At 42.8% G+C, this 12728-nt stretch overlaps 1 protein-coding gene across 5 annotated transcripts in view; it reads right to left on the minus strand.

Moving 5' to 3' along the window:
- The window catches only part of KIF26B (kinesin family member 26B), a 273118-nt gene that overhangs the window by 181637 nt on the left and 78753 nt on the right, over nt 1–12728 (minus strand). For 3 of the 5 annotated variants that reach the window (XM_083432076.1, XM_083432079.1, XM_083432078.1), the window contains one exon: nt 482–1018. In XM_083432076.1, coding sequence (XP_083288202.1) covers nt 482–1018 — 537 coding nt within the window. Of the gene's footprint in view, nt 1–481; nt 1019–9049; nt 9068–12728 lie in introns of those variants that run through there. The other 2 variants (XM_083432080.1, XM_083432077.1) reach the window with 2 other exon arrangements.

Here is a 12728-nt window from a genome sequence, read left to right on the forward strand (position 1 = left end):
ATGTTCCTCCAATTTGCATCACCATAATTATTACAACCAGGATTTCTCTTCATTATTACTACTGCTACAAACGGGATTTCTAATATGGAAGAGTGCCTCTGAACTTTCGACTTCGATACCATTATAAATGAGTCTCAACAGTCCATGTTTATTAACCTTCCAGCCATAAAACAATACCCTGTTCTGGCTTTTTCAGGACAAGTAGGCCTGTTGAAGCACATGGTCCTTTGGCATGATTTGCAGTGTTAATTTTCTGAACCACAGGATGGTTATCAGAGATAAAGGCTGTAGAAATACGGCTGTATGTTATGAGTGATTGGGGAGGAGGGGGCTGACTTCCTGTTTTTACAAATGAGGTAAATTGCGGCTTGTTCAATAATATGATTGTGTTGATACAACTTCTTAATATGTATTACTCAAATCCACAAAGTATTCTAGAGATCTTATTTGGGGGGGGGGTGTCCTTTCTAACGCTACTTACTTGATAGGGATACAGAGTAACGCCATTTGTTCTCGACAAGGACCAGGTGCCGTCTAGGTACTGATGAGCCTGGATAGCCACAGAATTCAGGATGTTACCATTGCTGGGGCTGGTGGCCATCTGTACACTGACCTTTGCCTGATGTCCCAAGGAACCATTTTTCTTCTCTATCCCATTAACGATCCCTATGTTGTTCTGTTTCCCGCTGAGTTTGTTAGGCAGAAAGCCAGCATAATTGGATGTAGCATAAGGAGCAGACATGTAGGCCCAGTCCCTGGGCTGCAGGCTGCCCATATGTCGCGAGCCCACCAAGGTGGGGATGTTGGGGAGAGGAGGAGGAGGGGAGCCGGGAGAAGCATCGCAATGTTCAGTGTTGGCAGCCTGTTCGAGGGTCAGCACCATCTGAATTGCTTCCTGCTTCAGCTGGTTCAGGTGAGTGGCACACACGTCGCACCGGTTGTCTCTTTCGTTCCATGCCTTCCGGGTGGTGTTAGGCACCTGCAGCTTGTCGTGAATCGCAGAAGAGAAAGCCGGGTCCTAGCAATAAGAGAGAACGAGGGGAGAAGTAGACAATTAAAATTGGATGATAGGGAAAAAATTAAATCCAAATTCTACCACTGGTTGTTATTAATTCATTTTATTAACAAGTGAAAAAGAATTAGGATATAAAAATCCCCATGCTTCTGCCGGATCTTAATTAGCAGTCGTATTTTTGAATACCACTGAGACGTTCATTTGGGAGTTGACTCATGAAGATCTTTCCCATTTGCATTTTCAAACTGCGCTAAAATTACCCATAAGATTACTTCAACTTCACACAGAAAAAAAGAAATTATTTATTCTGAGCAGGGATTGGGAACTGGAGGTCCTCCAGATGTTATTGGGCTTCAGTTCATATCATCCCTAACCATTGGTCAAGTTGGCTGGCTTCCAACAACAACTGGAGAGGTACTTTGTTCATTAGTTGTGTCAACTGATCAAACCAAGCATACAATGCTGCCCATTAAGAGTCTTTTAATATTGAATTTCATAATATAGTGCAAACTTAATGGGCTTCTTCAAAAAGAAGGGTAGTACATCAATCAAGCAATCAATTTATCAATAAAATTATCCATTATTTACCTTTTTAAGAAATCCATTTTCTACCACCAAAATAATCAAGTACAGTGGTACCTCGGGTTACAGACACTTCAGGTTACAGACTCCGCTAACCCAGAAATAGTACCTTGGGTTAAGAACTTTGCTTCAGGATGAGAACATAAATTGAGAGGCGGCAGCACAGCAGCAGCAGGAAGCCCCAGTAGCTAAAGTGGTACCTCAGGTTAAGAAAAGTTTCAGGTTAAGAACGGACCTCCAGAACGAATTAAGTTCTTAACCCGTGGTACCACTGTATTGCTGGTAATACTAGATAATCAAGACTGCCCTTGGATAGGGCAGTCTAGCCAGACTAGCCAAAAAACAAACAAAAAACTGGCTTCCATCTCATGGCCCATTTTTCTTTTTGGAAGCTATGTGAGTGACCATCCTAAAGGAGACCCAAATCTTAGCTTTCAAAATATCTAGTCCATCACCTGCTCTACAGTAGGATTTTGCATACATGAAACCTTGTGTACTTCACACAATGAACCCCATCACACAGGGTCCTGCACACACAATTAACTCTAAGGTAAAGGTAAAGGGACCCCTGACCATTAGGTCCAGTCGTGACCGACTCTGGGGGTGCGGCGCTCATCTTGCTTTATTGGCCGAGGGAGCTGGCGTACAGCTTCCGGGTCATGTGGCCAGCATGACTAAGCCGCTTCTGGTGAACCAGAGCAGCGCACGGAAACACCGTTTACCTTCCCGCCGGAGTGGTACCTATTTATCTACTTGCACTTTGACGTGCTTTCAAACTGCTGGGTTGGCAGGAGCAGGGACTGAGCAACAGGAGCTCACCCTGTCACGGAGATTCGATCGGCAAGCCCTAGGCTCTGTGGTTTAACCCACAGCGCCACCCCAGATGAATATGTGACAAACAGAGCAGGAATGCAAGAAATACCAGTACAAGTACAAATCAAGACATGATATAGTGAGACAAAGGCTGCATTCTGACATCATGCTTACCCATAGTTTAGTATGATAACAATTAGACTAGGTGAACCTTGGGCTCACATGCTTCTTCCCACCCCGTCCCTTCTCCATCTTGTCAGTGAGGAGAGCAGAAGCTTAGGTTTCTGGAGTCAGTAAACCACAGTTTAGCATTACACCAAAACTCTAAACTGTGATGTGAAAGGATTCTGACAAATGCTTGCATTCTCTGCTTGACTCAGCAGCTAAGCTGACAAAACAGTTGAGGGTTGAAAGCTAAAGTGTTTGCAGTATCTAAGAGCATTCTCTCTGGGTCTCAGAAGAAGATGGAGGGGGTGGGCAGGAGCAACTGAGGAGAAGTGCAGACAAGAGGTCAAAGATGGTTTAGAGACCAAGGAGAGAGAGATCTACAACACGAGGAGATGGAAGGAAAAGAGGAGAGCTACCAAAAGAATTTGGGCTGCCTCAGCAGAGAACTCTGTGCATATAAAACAAAACAGAGTCGAGTCCTATGATGAAAGTGGGAAATGGAACGTTTTGAGTATGTTCTCCACCATGAAGAGCTATGAGTACAAAAGACCTGCTGAGTTTCTGAAGACTCCTAGACCCAGAGGCAGTGATGGAGCTAGTATGTGGCTCATCTTAATGATGGTTTATTGAAAGAAGTCAGCTTCACTAAACATAGTTTGAAATTGGCTTGTTTCAAACAAACCATAGCTAAGTGCTGGCAGGGGCCGATGGGTGTTTTAGTCCAAAAAATGCAGAAGGCACCAGGTTGGGGAAGGCTGCTATCGCATTTCTATGAAAGCTAAGTATCTCTACACCATCTCAAGAAGAGCTTATGCCTTTTAGCTGTTGCTTTAAGACACTTAAGAAAATGTTTGTCTTTTAAGAATATCAACTTGTTTGTTGAATGAGATCACAACCAATCCAGTGCAGTATTGTGTTTTCAACAGCAACCAGACAGATGCTTCTGGAAACTTCTGAATAACAGTGGTGGTCACTTCCTGTAGTTCTCCAAGGAAACCTCTATATTTTTGATAAATATGATTTTCTTAGAGGAAAGAAAAGACAGGACTCTGAACCAACAGCCAAAGCAAATAGATTCCACAATGCTAATGCTTGTTTGCTGGGAAGAAAATGTGCAGCAGGTCTTAGGAAGGAGGGGGAAAGGAGGGTTCACTGTTGGGAGGCTGTATTAATTACACTACATCTTTATTATATGCTAAACCATTTTTATTTTCACTGTTTAAATACCGTGAACAGCTACTCAGCATGCTGTGATTAATTGATTAATAAATCATGATACCTCTTTATGCAAAGTGGCTGAAGTGAAGTTCTGTCAACAGATGCCCAAGAGGGGCATCCCTAGGAAATGAAGCTCTGGTGAGGACTTAAACGCATCAAGTCACACGCTAATTCAGGCTGGCTAATTCAGTTCAGAAAATGCCTCACAGCCTACTGTTCAACACCATCATGCATCACTTCAAAGAAATATCACAGTCCAACCTATGGGTAGCCTCCAATAAAACTATATAGCACAGGTGAACAAGCTCATTCATGAACAGGCACAAGGATCTGAAACATCTGTATTGATGCAGAACTGATAATATACCCTGTAAAGGTAAAGGTAAAGGACCCCTAGACAGTTAAGTCCAGTCAAAGGCGACTATGGGGTGTGGCACTCATCTTGCTTCAGGCCGAGGGAGCCAGTGTTTGTCCACAGACAGCTTTCCAGGTCATGTGGCCAGCAGGACTAAACCGCTTCTGGCATAATGGGACGGAAATGCCAGTTACCTTCCCACCTCAGCAGTACCTATTTATCTACTTGCACTGCCTGAAAGAGCATATCCACTCCCATCATTCAGCCCAGGTGTGGAGGTCCACCTCTGAGGGCCTTCTGGTGGTTCCCTCACTGTGAGAAGTGAAGTTACAGGGAACCAGGAAGAGGGCCTTTTCGGTAGTGGCACCCAACCCGTGAAATGCCTTCTCAGCAGATGTCAAACAGATAAACAACTACACTTTCTTATTACTACTACTACCACTACTACTTCAGAGTTACATATCTAATCTGTCCAGTAACACTGATAAGGAAATCACCAGATTCAGCATCTCCGGAATCAGCTCTTTCCTCACTAATGGAACTACATTCCTTAAAATCCTTGGTACACAATACAAATGGGGGACATAAGGGTTCCGCCCTACCAGTTCTAGTGTGGACCAGCCACTGCTGGTTCCCAATATAAATAAGAGGCACATCGTGTTTTCAGTCCATTCATACACATGCTCAGAAAGACACAGAGGAGCTCTGAGCTTTTCTCCACAGTACCCCAAGGAGGTTGCTAGCACTGCAGTAAGACTAAGACCCTGCCTTCTGTATAATTTGTTTTCTACCTGCTTGATTGGTCAGGGCTGTCAACCCTCTGCCAGTTCTCCTGCTTCAGCTCCTGAATACAACAGGCCCGGTGTTGTTCTTTGAAACTTAACCACTCTCTGGCAAAGGGCTTCACTTGGGAGTAGGTACATCTTATATTCATCTCCAAACACGGTTCAGCATGAAAGATCCCAGACACTATTATAAATAAATCTTAGGAAAGGAAAGCTTTTTCTGAAGTATGCCCACCATCTACGAACTGTAGCAGTTTCAGCATGGGCTGCGCACTAGCAACCTTAGGTGTGTATCAATATTGAAACGGACTTTATTTCCTTCTCAGATGTCATCTAGCAGCACATATCTTGGTAGACGACCTCTAGAGGGTACACAGAGCCTTACATTCTGCAACACCAAGCCAGGCAGGTGCATTACATCTAATGCACCCTGACAATGCAATTATAGTTGGCACCACCAGCAGCGGATAGCAGCTGCCCCAGATACAGTCAAGGAGCCTGACAGATCTCCACACACATTTCCAGCACAATATGTGCATATAGATCTTCTCAGTCCCTCATTTCACTAATCATGGGCTTAAGTTATGTAAGTCTGCTGTCACTCTTGAAAGATATAAAGATAAGCAGTGAAATCGTATGAAAAACCACCCATCAGGAAGAGAACAGCAGGGAGAGTATAGGCCCAGCTTCACAAATGTATCTAAAGTGATCCTATGATCTGGATCACCAGTTGTCAAATAAATATACAGGCAACTCCCCATTTATGTGGGGATTATGTTCTGAGGCACTGTGTGTTTAAGTGAAATGGTGTATATTGGGAACACCATTGAATAAACCCGCAAACACCACAATCACTCCCTCCAAACCTCCTTGCTCAAAGTCCAACTCTCCACAGGCCTCAAATTTCAGTGCAAGAGCTCCTAGGATTGCACTTGCAAAGGCTCATGGGATTGCTAGACGCTGTTTTTGCACCATTTTTGCTGTTTTGCAGTGTTTGCAGGCTTATTCAATGGTGTTTTGTGCTCTTTTAGGGCTGTTTTGTCCCCTTTTGGTGCCACTTCTGGGTTCACGGTGATTCGAGCATGTCATGTGCAGTTGTGCATGCCTTGAATGCACAGAAATGGGGAGTTTCCCATACCCTCATTTGAAGTTTTCAAAATGTAATGAGTGATCTGCGTCTTGTTGAGGAAACAATAGTTCCCTTCACGAACATTACAAAACCAGCTTCAAGTTAGCCTGACCATTACTGTTAAAAAATAGTTTTCAAAGAAACAAAACTCAGGCTACAAATGAGATACGGTGAAGATTAATCAGAATGAGATAGGATACAAGGGTCTCCTGGAAACATGGCTTCTGGGAGTGGACAGAAGCGGAAAAATTAGTGTATAAGAAAAGTCAAACTTTATCCTTGGCAGAAATGTTAAGAGATCATGCCAGGAAAAGTTACTGAAACTGGAATGGGCATCATATATTACAGACGGTATGGAGGAAGTTAGATCACTATTATGTGCATCAAAGCTCCAGAAACAGATTGCTGGAATAGCATAACTGCTATGTTTTGGCATCAGTACATTTTCTGTATGAGTTCCAGGGGGCATGTTGGTGGGCTTAATGAGCAGCAAGTTATTAGTCCCACAGGTGTGTATAAAACAGGCATAAGGACTTCAAGCTATGTACCGTTTGGGTTCCATAGCATACGCAACAGGAGGATGCTAAGTTATGCACACTATTTGAGCTTCTTAGGCTTTAAAACTCAGCAGGAAATGTAACAGAAATAGGTCTGCTTGTGAGACTTCATGTCGACTTGAAAAGTCCACGGCATTTTGGCATCCATTTCCAAAGTGCCAGCTGGGGAGAGGAGCTCAAAACCAAGATAATTATTCAAGGTTATAACCATATGCTTCTTTCAAACAAAAGGAGATTTGATTCAGCTTCAAACAAAAAGTTGAGAAGGAAGCTACTGAAAGTGAATTTAACCATTCAGTGCAACACAAGCTCAGAATCATGAGTATAAGCTAGATCCATAAGAAAAAGAAGGAATTCCAGAATGAATAGGAGTCGCAAAAACAATTGTACCGCAAATGTCTAAGTTAAAAAGGGTTAAGCAGGTGGTGAGCTATATATTGTCCATACAGCTAGGATATGTGAAACATGCCAGCCCTACTGCTGCCTTGTTCTTCTTTTCCTTACCCCATTTGCTTGTGTCATCCACCTGCTCTGTCTTATCACTGAATGAGACTGAAGCCCTTTTCCATTCATTTTGCCCAGCATACAGTAAAATGGAGAGCTGATCCTTGCCAGGGGTTTTAGGTAGGGTGGCCTCTTTTACAGTGACTAAAATTAAGAAATGCATCTATGAAAGGGAGGGATAAAACACACATGTATATAAAACCTGCATCTGATAATCTATAGATGCAAATTTAGAATTACTATAATTTAATAGAAACGCAATGCATTTCACAGTGGGGAAGAATGTGATCAAATGAACATTGCCTGCTCAGTTTGCTGTCTAGGTGTTAAACATTGATGGGCACTTGAAAGGCCCCTGAAATTCCTTCTTACGCTTCCTGACCTTTAAGCCAGACTCGAAACAGGCAGTCCTTCAAATACAGGGCTATCCCCTGATAACCCTCCAGAGAGAGGACCAACCTCTGTGACATAATACAAATGGCCCCTGTAATTATAGGCATTCTTTCAATATGTAGAGTCTACATTGTAGACCACCCTAACTCTCCTTGCCACTCCGACTGCAGTATACTAACAATATGCTGGGCTGAGCCACGGAGCAGTTCACCCAACAGGTCTAAGCTGCAGCAATAGCCTCCCAGCAGCAGCACAGCTCTCACTCACCAAAAGTGGGAGGGGGAGAGGCAAGGGGGTGGTGAGGTCAGGGTTGCACACTGGCACCAGCAGAGCCAATCTGCTGCTCCCACCGGTGCACCCAGACAGCCCTGACCTCACCACTTTGCCTCCACCTTGCTTCTCCCCTTCCTCCTAATGCACAGGGGGCAGAGGGGTGGTGGCCCCAGGCACAAAATTCTGAGCAGCAACTCATGCTATGCAACTGCTTCCCCCTTCAGGTGAGTTGCAGCAGTGCTGCTGCCAGGAGGCTATTGCTGCAGCTTCAACCCGTTGGGCTTCCAACGTACTGCTAGGAAGCTGCACGGAATAAGCAGTGGGAGTGGCAAGGAGAGTTAGGGTGCCCAAGCAGGGGTAACCAATGGGGTGTCCCCCAGAGGGAATGCAACTCTCATCAGCCCAAGAAATGTGGCCAATAGTCAGGGTAGGCAAGAAGTTGTACTCTCAACATCTGGAGAGTACCACTTAGTCTCCTCCAGCCCTATAGATTCATATGCCCCTGGCAAATTGTCAAGCCATAATTTGCTGGACTATTGATCTTCAATGTAGTCACTGTCTTGGCTTTGTATTGTTGGCTTTTACTGATGGTTTATTCAATATGTTTCACTGCTTCCTGTATTTTATTTTATGTTTTAAGTGTTTTATAGTGGTGTTTTTAAAAAAAATCTGATTTCTGCTTTGAAATCTTTGAATAGAAAAGTGGCCTAGAAAGACGTATGTATGTAAATAAATAAGTAAATACAATATACTGGTAGGCAACTGAATAAGTGAAAAGTAAGACAATGGATGCTATATATTTTCAAGCATAGCTGAGCCATGGAAATTAACACCCACTTAAGTCGTGCTGTGTAGGGGCTCATCTCCTTCAACAGAGAAGGTAGCAAGGACCTGTGTTAGGTGATCAATCAGTCATACCAAGCGTTGGGAAAGGTGGAAGTAGAACAGAGATCAAGGGCTTCACATCTTTGCCCTGACAGAAATGCAACTTCCAGACCTCCGCTTGCAGCAGGGGGTAAGAAAACTAATTAAGAAACACTGATGGGAACTGATGCAGTTTCTCTGATAGAAGCCACAAGGGCCGTTTTCTTTTTACCATTCTAAGGAATTTTGTTTTGTGCCTCTAGCTTGCTAGCACAGAAGCTACTTTGTTTAAGCAATGCCTTTGCCATATTTTCAGAGGACAGGGTAGAAAAATTAACAGCTTTATTTCTTGATTGTGGTGGTGGAAACCATGTGTATTCTGAGTGCACGTACATTCCATACATCTGGGCCAACTTCCAGATGATGTTGTTTCTTAACCTAAGGACACACACTCTTCTCTAAAACTAGATTAACTGCCACGGAGACTTGCCACCTTTGCCAGTCTCTGGATCTGACTGCTGAAAAAACTGGTACTCCCAACTGTTAAACTGACACCGTTTCTGTTGAAATAACAGAATGCTCGAATAAACTGAAATCTGTGGGAGTCCTGAGCAAACAGAGCCTGTAGTTTTAACGCGGTGAATACAAATGAGCAAAACTGCTACCAGCAACAGTTACAAATTACCTTTCTTCCCAAGCAAAAAGCTGGAAAGGTGACTAAATATTCTCAAATTTTGCAGTTCGGGTTTGCTTCACCCAACACAAAAAGCTACACTGATGTCATGATACCTTTTGTCTTACAGGGCACCACCAAACTCACACAAACAGGATCATTACAGCTATCATATAATAAATAATTTTGCTTGCTTAAAATTTGTGTCATGTCCCAACTATTCTCTTACATACAATTTCAGATCTGTTTTTGCTAGTGAGTGAAACCTTAATACGGGGCTGAAGCCAATCACAGCTCCTCACAAGTGCCTCTTCATGATACATGTGTATTGAAAACATGCATTTTGTCACATTCAAACATTACATTCTTAGATGTAAAAAAGTAATATGTGGAATGTCCAATAGACAGGGCCATTTTTCATCAAATTCAAGCAGTATCTATTAGGAAGAAAGTTTGCTTACCTTGAGCTTGTCACATAATCTGGTTATACAAATCCCCCCCCCCCCATCTTTCTCCCCTTTCCAACAGGAAAGGGGAGAAAGTTCTGTTCTGTTTTTTAAATGGTCTGTTTTTTAAATGGTCTTCACCTATCTGAGTTTCAAATACCATAAACTACTATCACATTTGCCTTGGATTCATCCCCAATTGATTCACTTTCACCTATTTTGCTGATTTAGAACCTCACTCAGCCCCCAGATCAGAAGAGGAGGTAGTTTGGTGTCATTAATAAACTGATGATACTACCCAGAATTCCATCTAGATGTTAAATAGCAAGGGTGATATAATTAAACTTTGTGGTACACCACAGGGTAATTGACATATTCTCATTATAGTTAGAATATTAAATGCAGTGCATTGAGGAGAAAATAAATTAGGTTTCTTGCTTGCTTAAGGCTTGTTCTAAGGATGTGACAACTGCACACATCTGGCCCCCAGGTGTTTGCATTATTGTTTCAAAAGTGAAATCTAACTGTAGCTAGATTTCTAACTGAGCTGGGGAGAAATAAAAGGTTGTCAAGGAAGAAGCATGGAGTACAGTCATACAGTTATATCTCATGACCATATTCTGATATAGAGAGTCTGTGAGATTCACTAGATAGAGGACTTTGAGATTCACTGGATAGATTCACTGGATAGAGGACTGGATAGAGGTCTGTGAGATTCACTGGATAGAGGACTGAATAGAGATATAGCCAACACCTCTTTAGGGAAGTTTTTAATGACTGGTGTTTTAATGTATTTTGTTAGAAGCCACCCAGAGTGGCTGGGGAAACCCAGCCAGACGGGTAGGGTATGTATGTATGTATGTATGTATGTATGTATGTATAAATAAATTACTACAACTACTACTACTGGAGCAGACTGCCACGCACACAATGGGACTACCCCCTCCTCTCCTCTCCTCCTCCATTTATCATCAACATCTGTTCTCCACCCTCTGTAAAACATTCTGAGGGTGCACAAGGGGGCTACAAAAAGAAGGAGAGGGGGGAGAAGTCCCACTATGCAAGTGAAGATCTGTTGCACAAGCAGAACAGCAGTGTTGGGTATGGTCCTTACATGGAAGCCAAGACTTCCCAAATTCTCCTTGCTCATGAAAATCAGTGAGTGACCTTGGGCAAATAACTCTCTCTCTCAGCCTAACCTCTCAAGATCACCCAGAGAATAAAATTTTACCTATCATGGATGTGGAGGCCCTTTAAACCTGTATATTCAACTAACATGGACTACAAGCTACCAGAAATATCATCCCTGGTGATACACACTGCACATCTAGTTACCAACCTCTGCCACTCTGTATTTACTCTCAATTACTTCAGCTTTGGAAAGATCAATGGCACGGTAATTGGTGTTTGCATAGTTCCATGTGCCAATGTTTTCATGGCTGACTTAGAACAATGTTCTCAGCTCTTGCCTCCAAAATCTCCCCTCTGCCTGAGATACATTATCATCTGAACCCATGAGCAGGAAGCACTTGAGAAATTCTACCAGGACCTCTAGACCAATCCACACAGCAGGTCCACTTCCCGCATACTATTGTGCAATAATGGACATATAAGCATTATTTTATGTCAGAAACATACTGATTGCGACACACATACTGACGTGCTTTGAGTTTCAACTGAGAACACTCCAAAAAAACAACACCACTTTCTACAACCAAGCACTGCAATGCAAACACATTTGTTTGGACGGAGACTCAAGATGGATTTTCATCAGGCATTTCTTTGGCTACAATATCCACCCAGTGAGATGAATAACAGATCAAGAGAGACAGGCTAGTACTCAAGAATACAGTGGTACCTCAGGTTACATATGCTTCAGGTTACATACGCTTCAGGTTACAGACTCCGCTAACCCAAAAATAGTGCTTCAGGTTCAGAACTTTGCTTCAGGATGAGAACAGAAATCGCACTCCGGTGGCACGGCGGCAGCAGGAGGCCCCATTAGCTAAAGTGGTGCTTCAGGCTAAGAACAGTTTCAGGTTAAGAACGGACCTCCGGAACAAATTAAGTACTTAGCCCGAGGTACCACTGTAATCTACTACGGAACAGATCTTGAAATTGACAAACGCACTTTGTTGCCACCTAATAACTCCCCGCTATCATCAGTGATCTACAACTCATCTTGAACAATGATACTTCCCTCTCACAGGCCTTGGGTGGTAGGCCAATCCTTGCTTACAGAGAGTCCCCTAAATCAAAAAGGGTTATGTACCACCACCAACAGGCCATACAAGGACCAGATGCTGCAATGAACACAGATGCCAACTCTGCCCCATCTCTACAGAGCCAACACTGTTACAGGACGTAATAAACTCAGTCACAACATAAGAGATTCATTCACCTGTTCATCATCCAACGTGATAGATGTTACCATCTGTCAGCAATGCCCTTCTGTGTTCTACATAAGCCAAGACAGGCCATTCTCTAGGCAAAAGAATAAACGAATACAAATCTGACACCAGAAAGGGCAATGTTCAGAAGCCACTGAGAGAACAGTTCAATCTTGCAGGACACTCTCTGCTGCTAACCTTAAAAATAGCCATTCTTGAACAAAGAAGTCTCCAAGGGAGACTCCAGCACAAAGCAGCTGAAATACATCAAGAGGCAAATTTGAGGCCTGAATTCAGATAACAGGTTGTTCTTTTTTTAGCCTATTGCAGGTGTTAATTAGCTCCCCAAACAGTAACTTTAATATTAAAAAAACTAACCTCACAAAAATCTGACACCACAAAATTTCACACCAAGATCCTTTAATTAATTATCTGTCCTTTTTGTGGCTCGCCATAAACAAAAAGCTAAAGTTATAAAATAAACATATTTTTGTCAGATATGTTTTAGATCACAATGTAAAGTTCTATGACTTATTCTATTCAAATAATACAACAGTGACACA

The sequence above is a fragment of the Podarcis tiliguerta genome (genome assembly GCF_965153285.1).
Source record: "Podarcis tiliguerta genome assembly, chromosome: 3".
Classification (NCBI taxonomy): domain Eukaryota; kingdom Metazoa; phylum Chordata; class Lepidosauria; order Squamata; family Lacertidae; genus Podarcis; species Podarcis tiliguerta.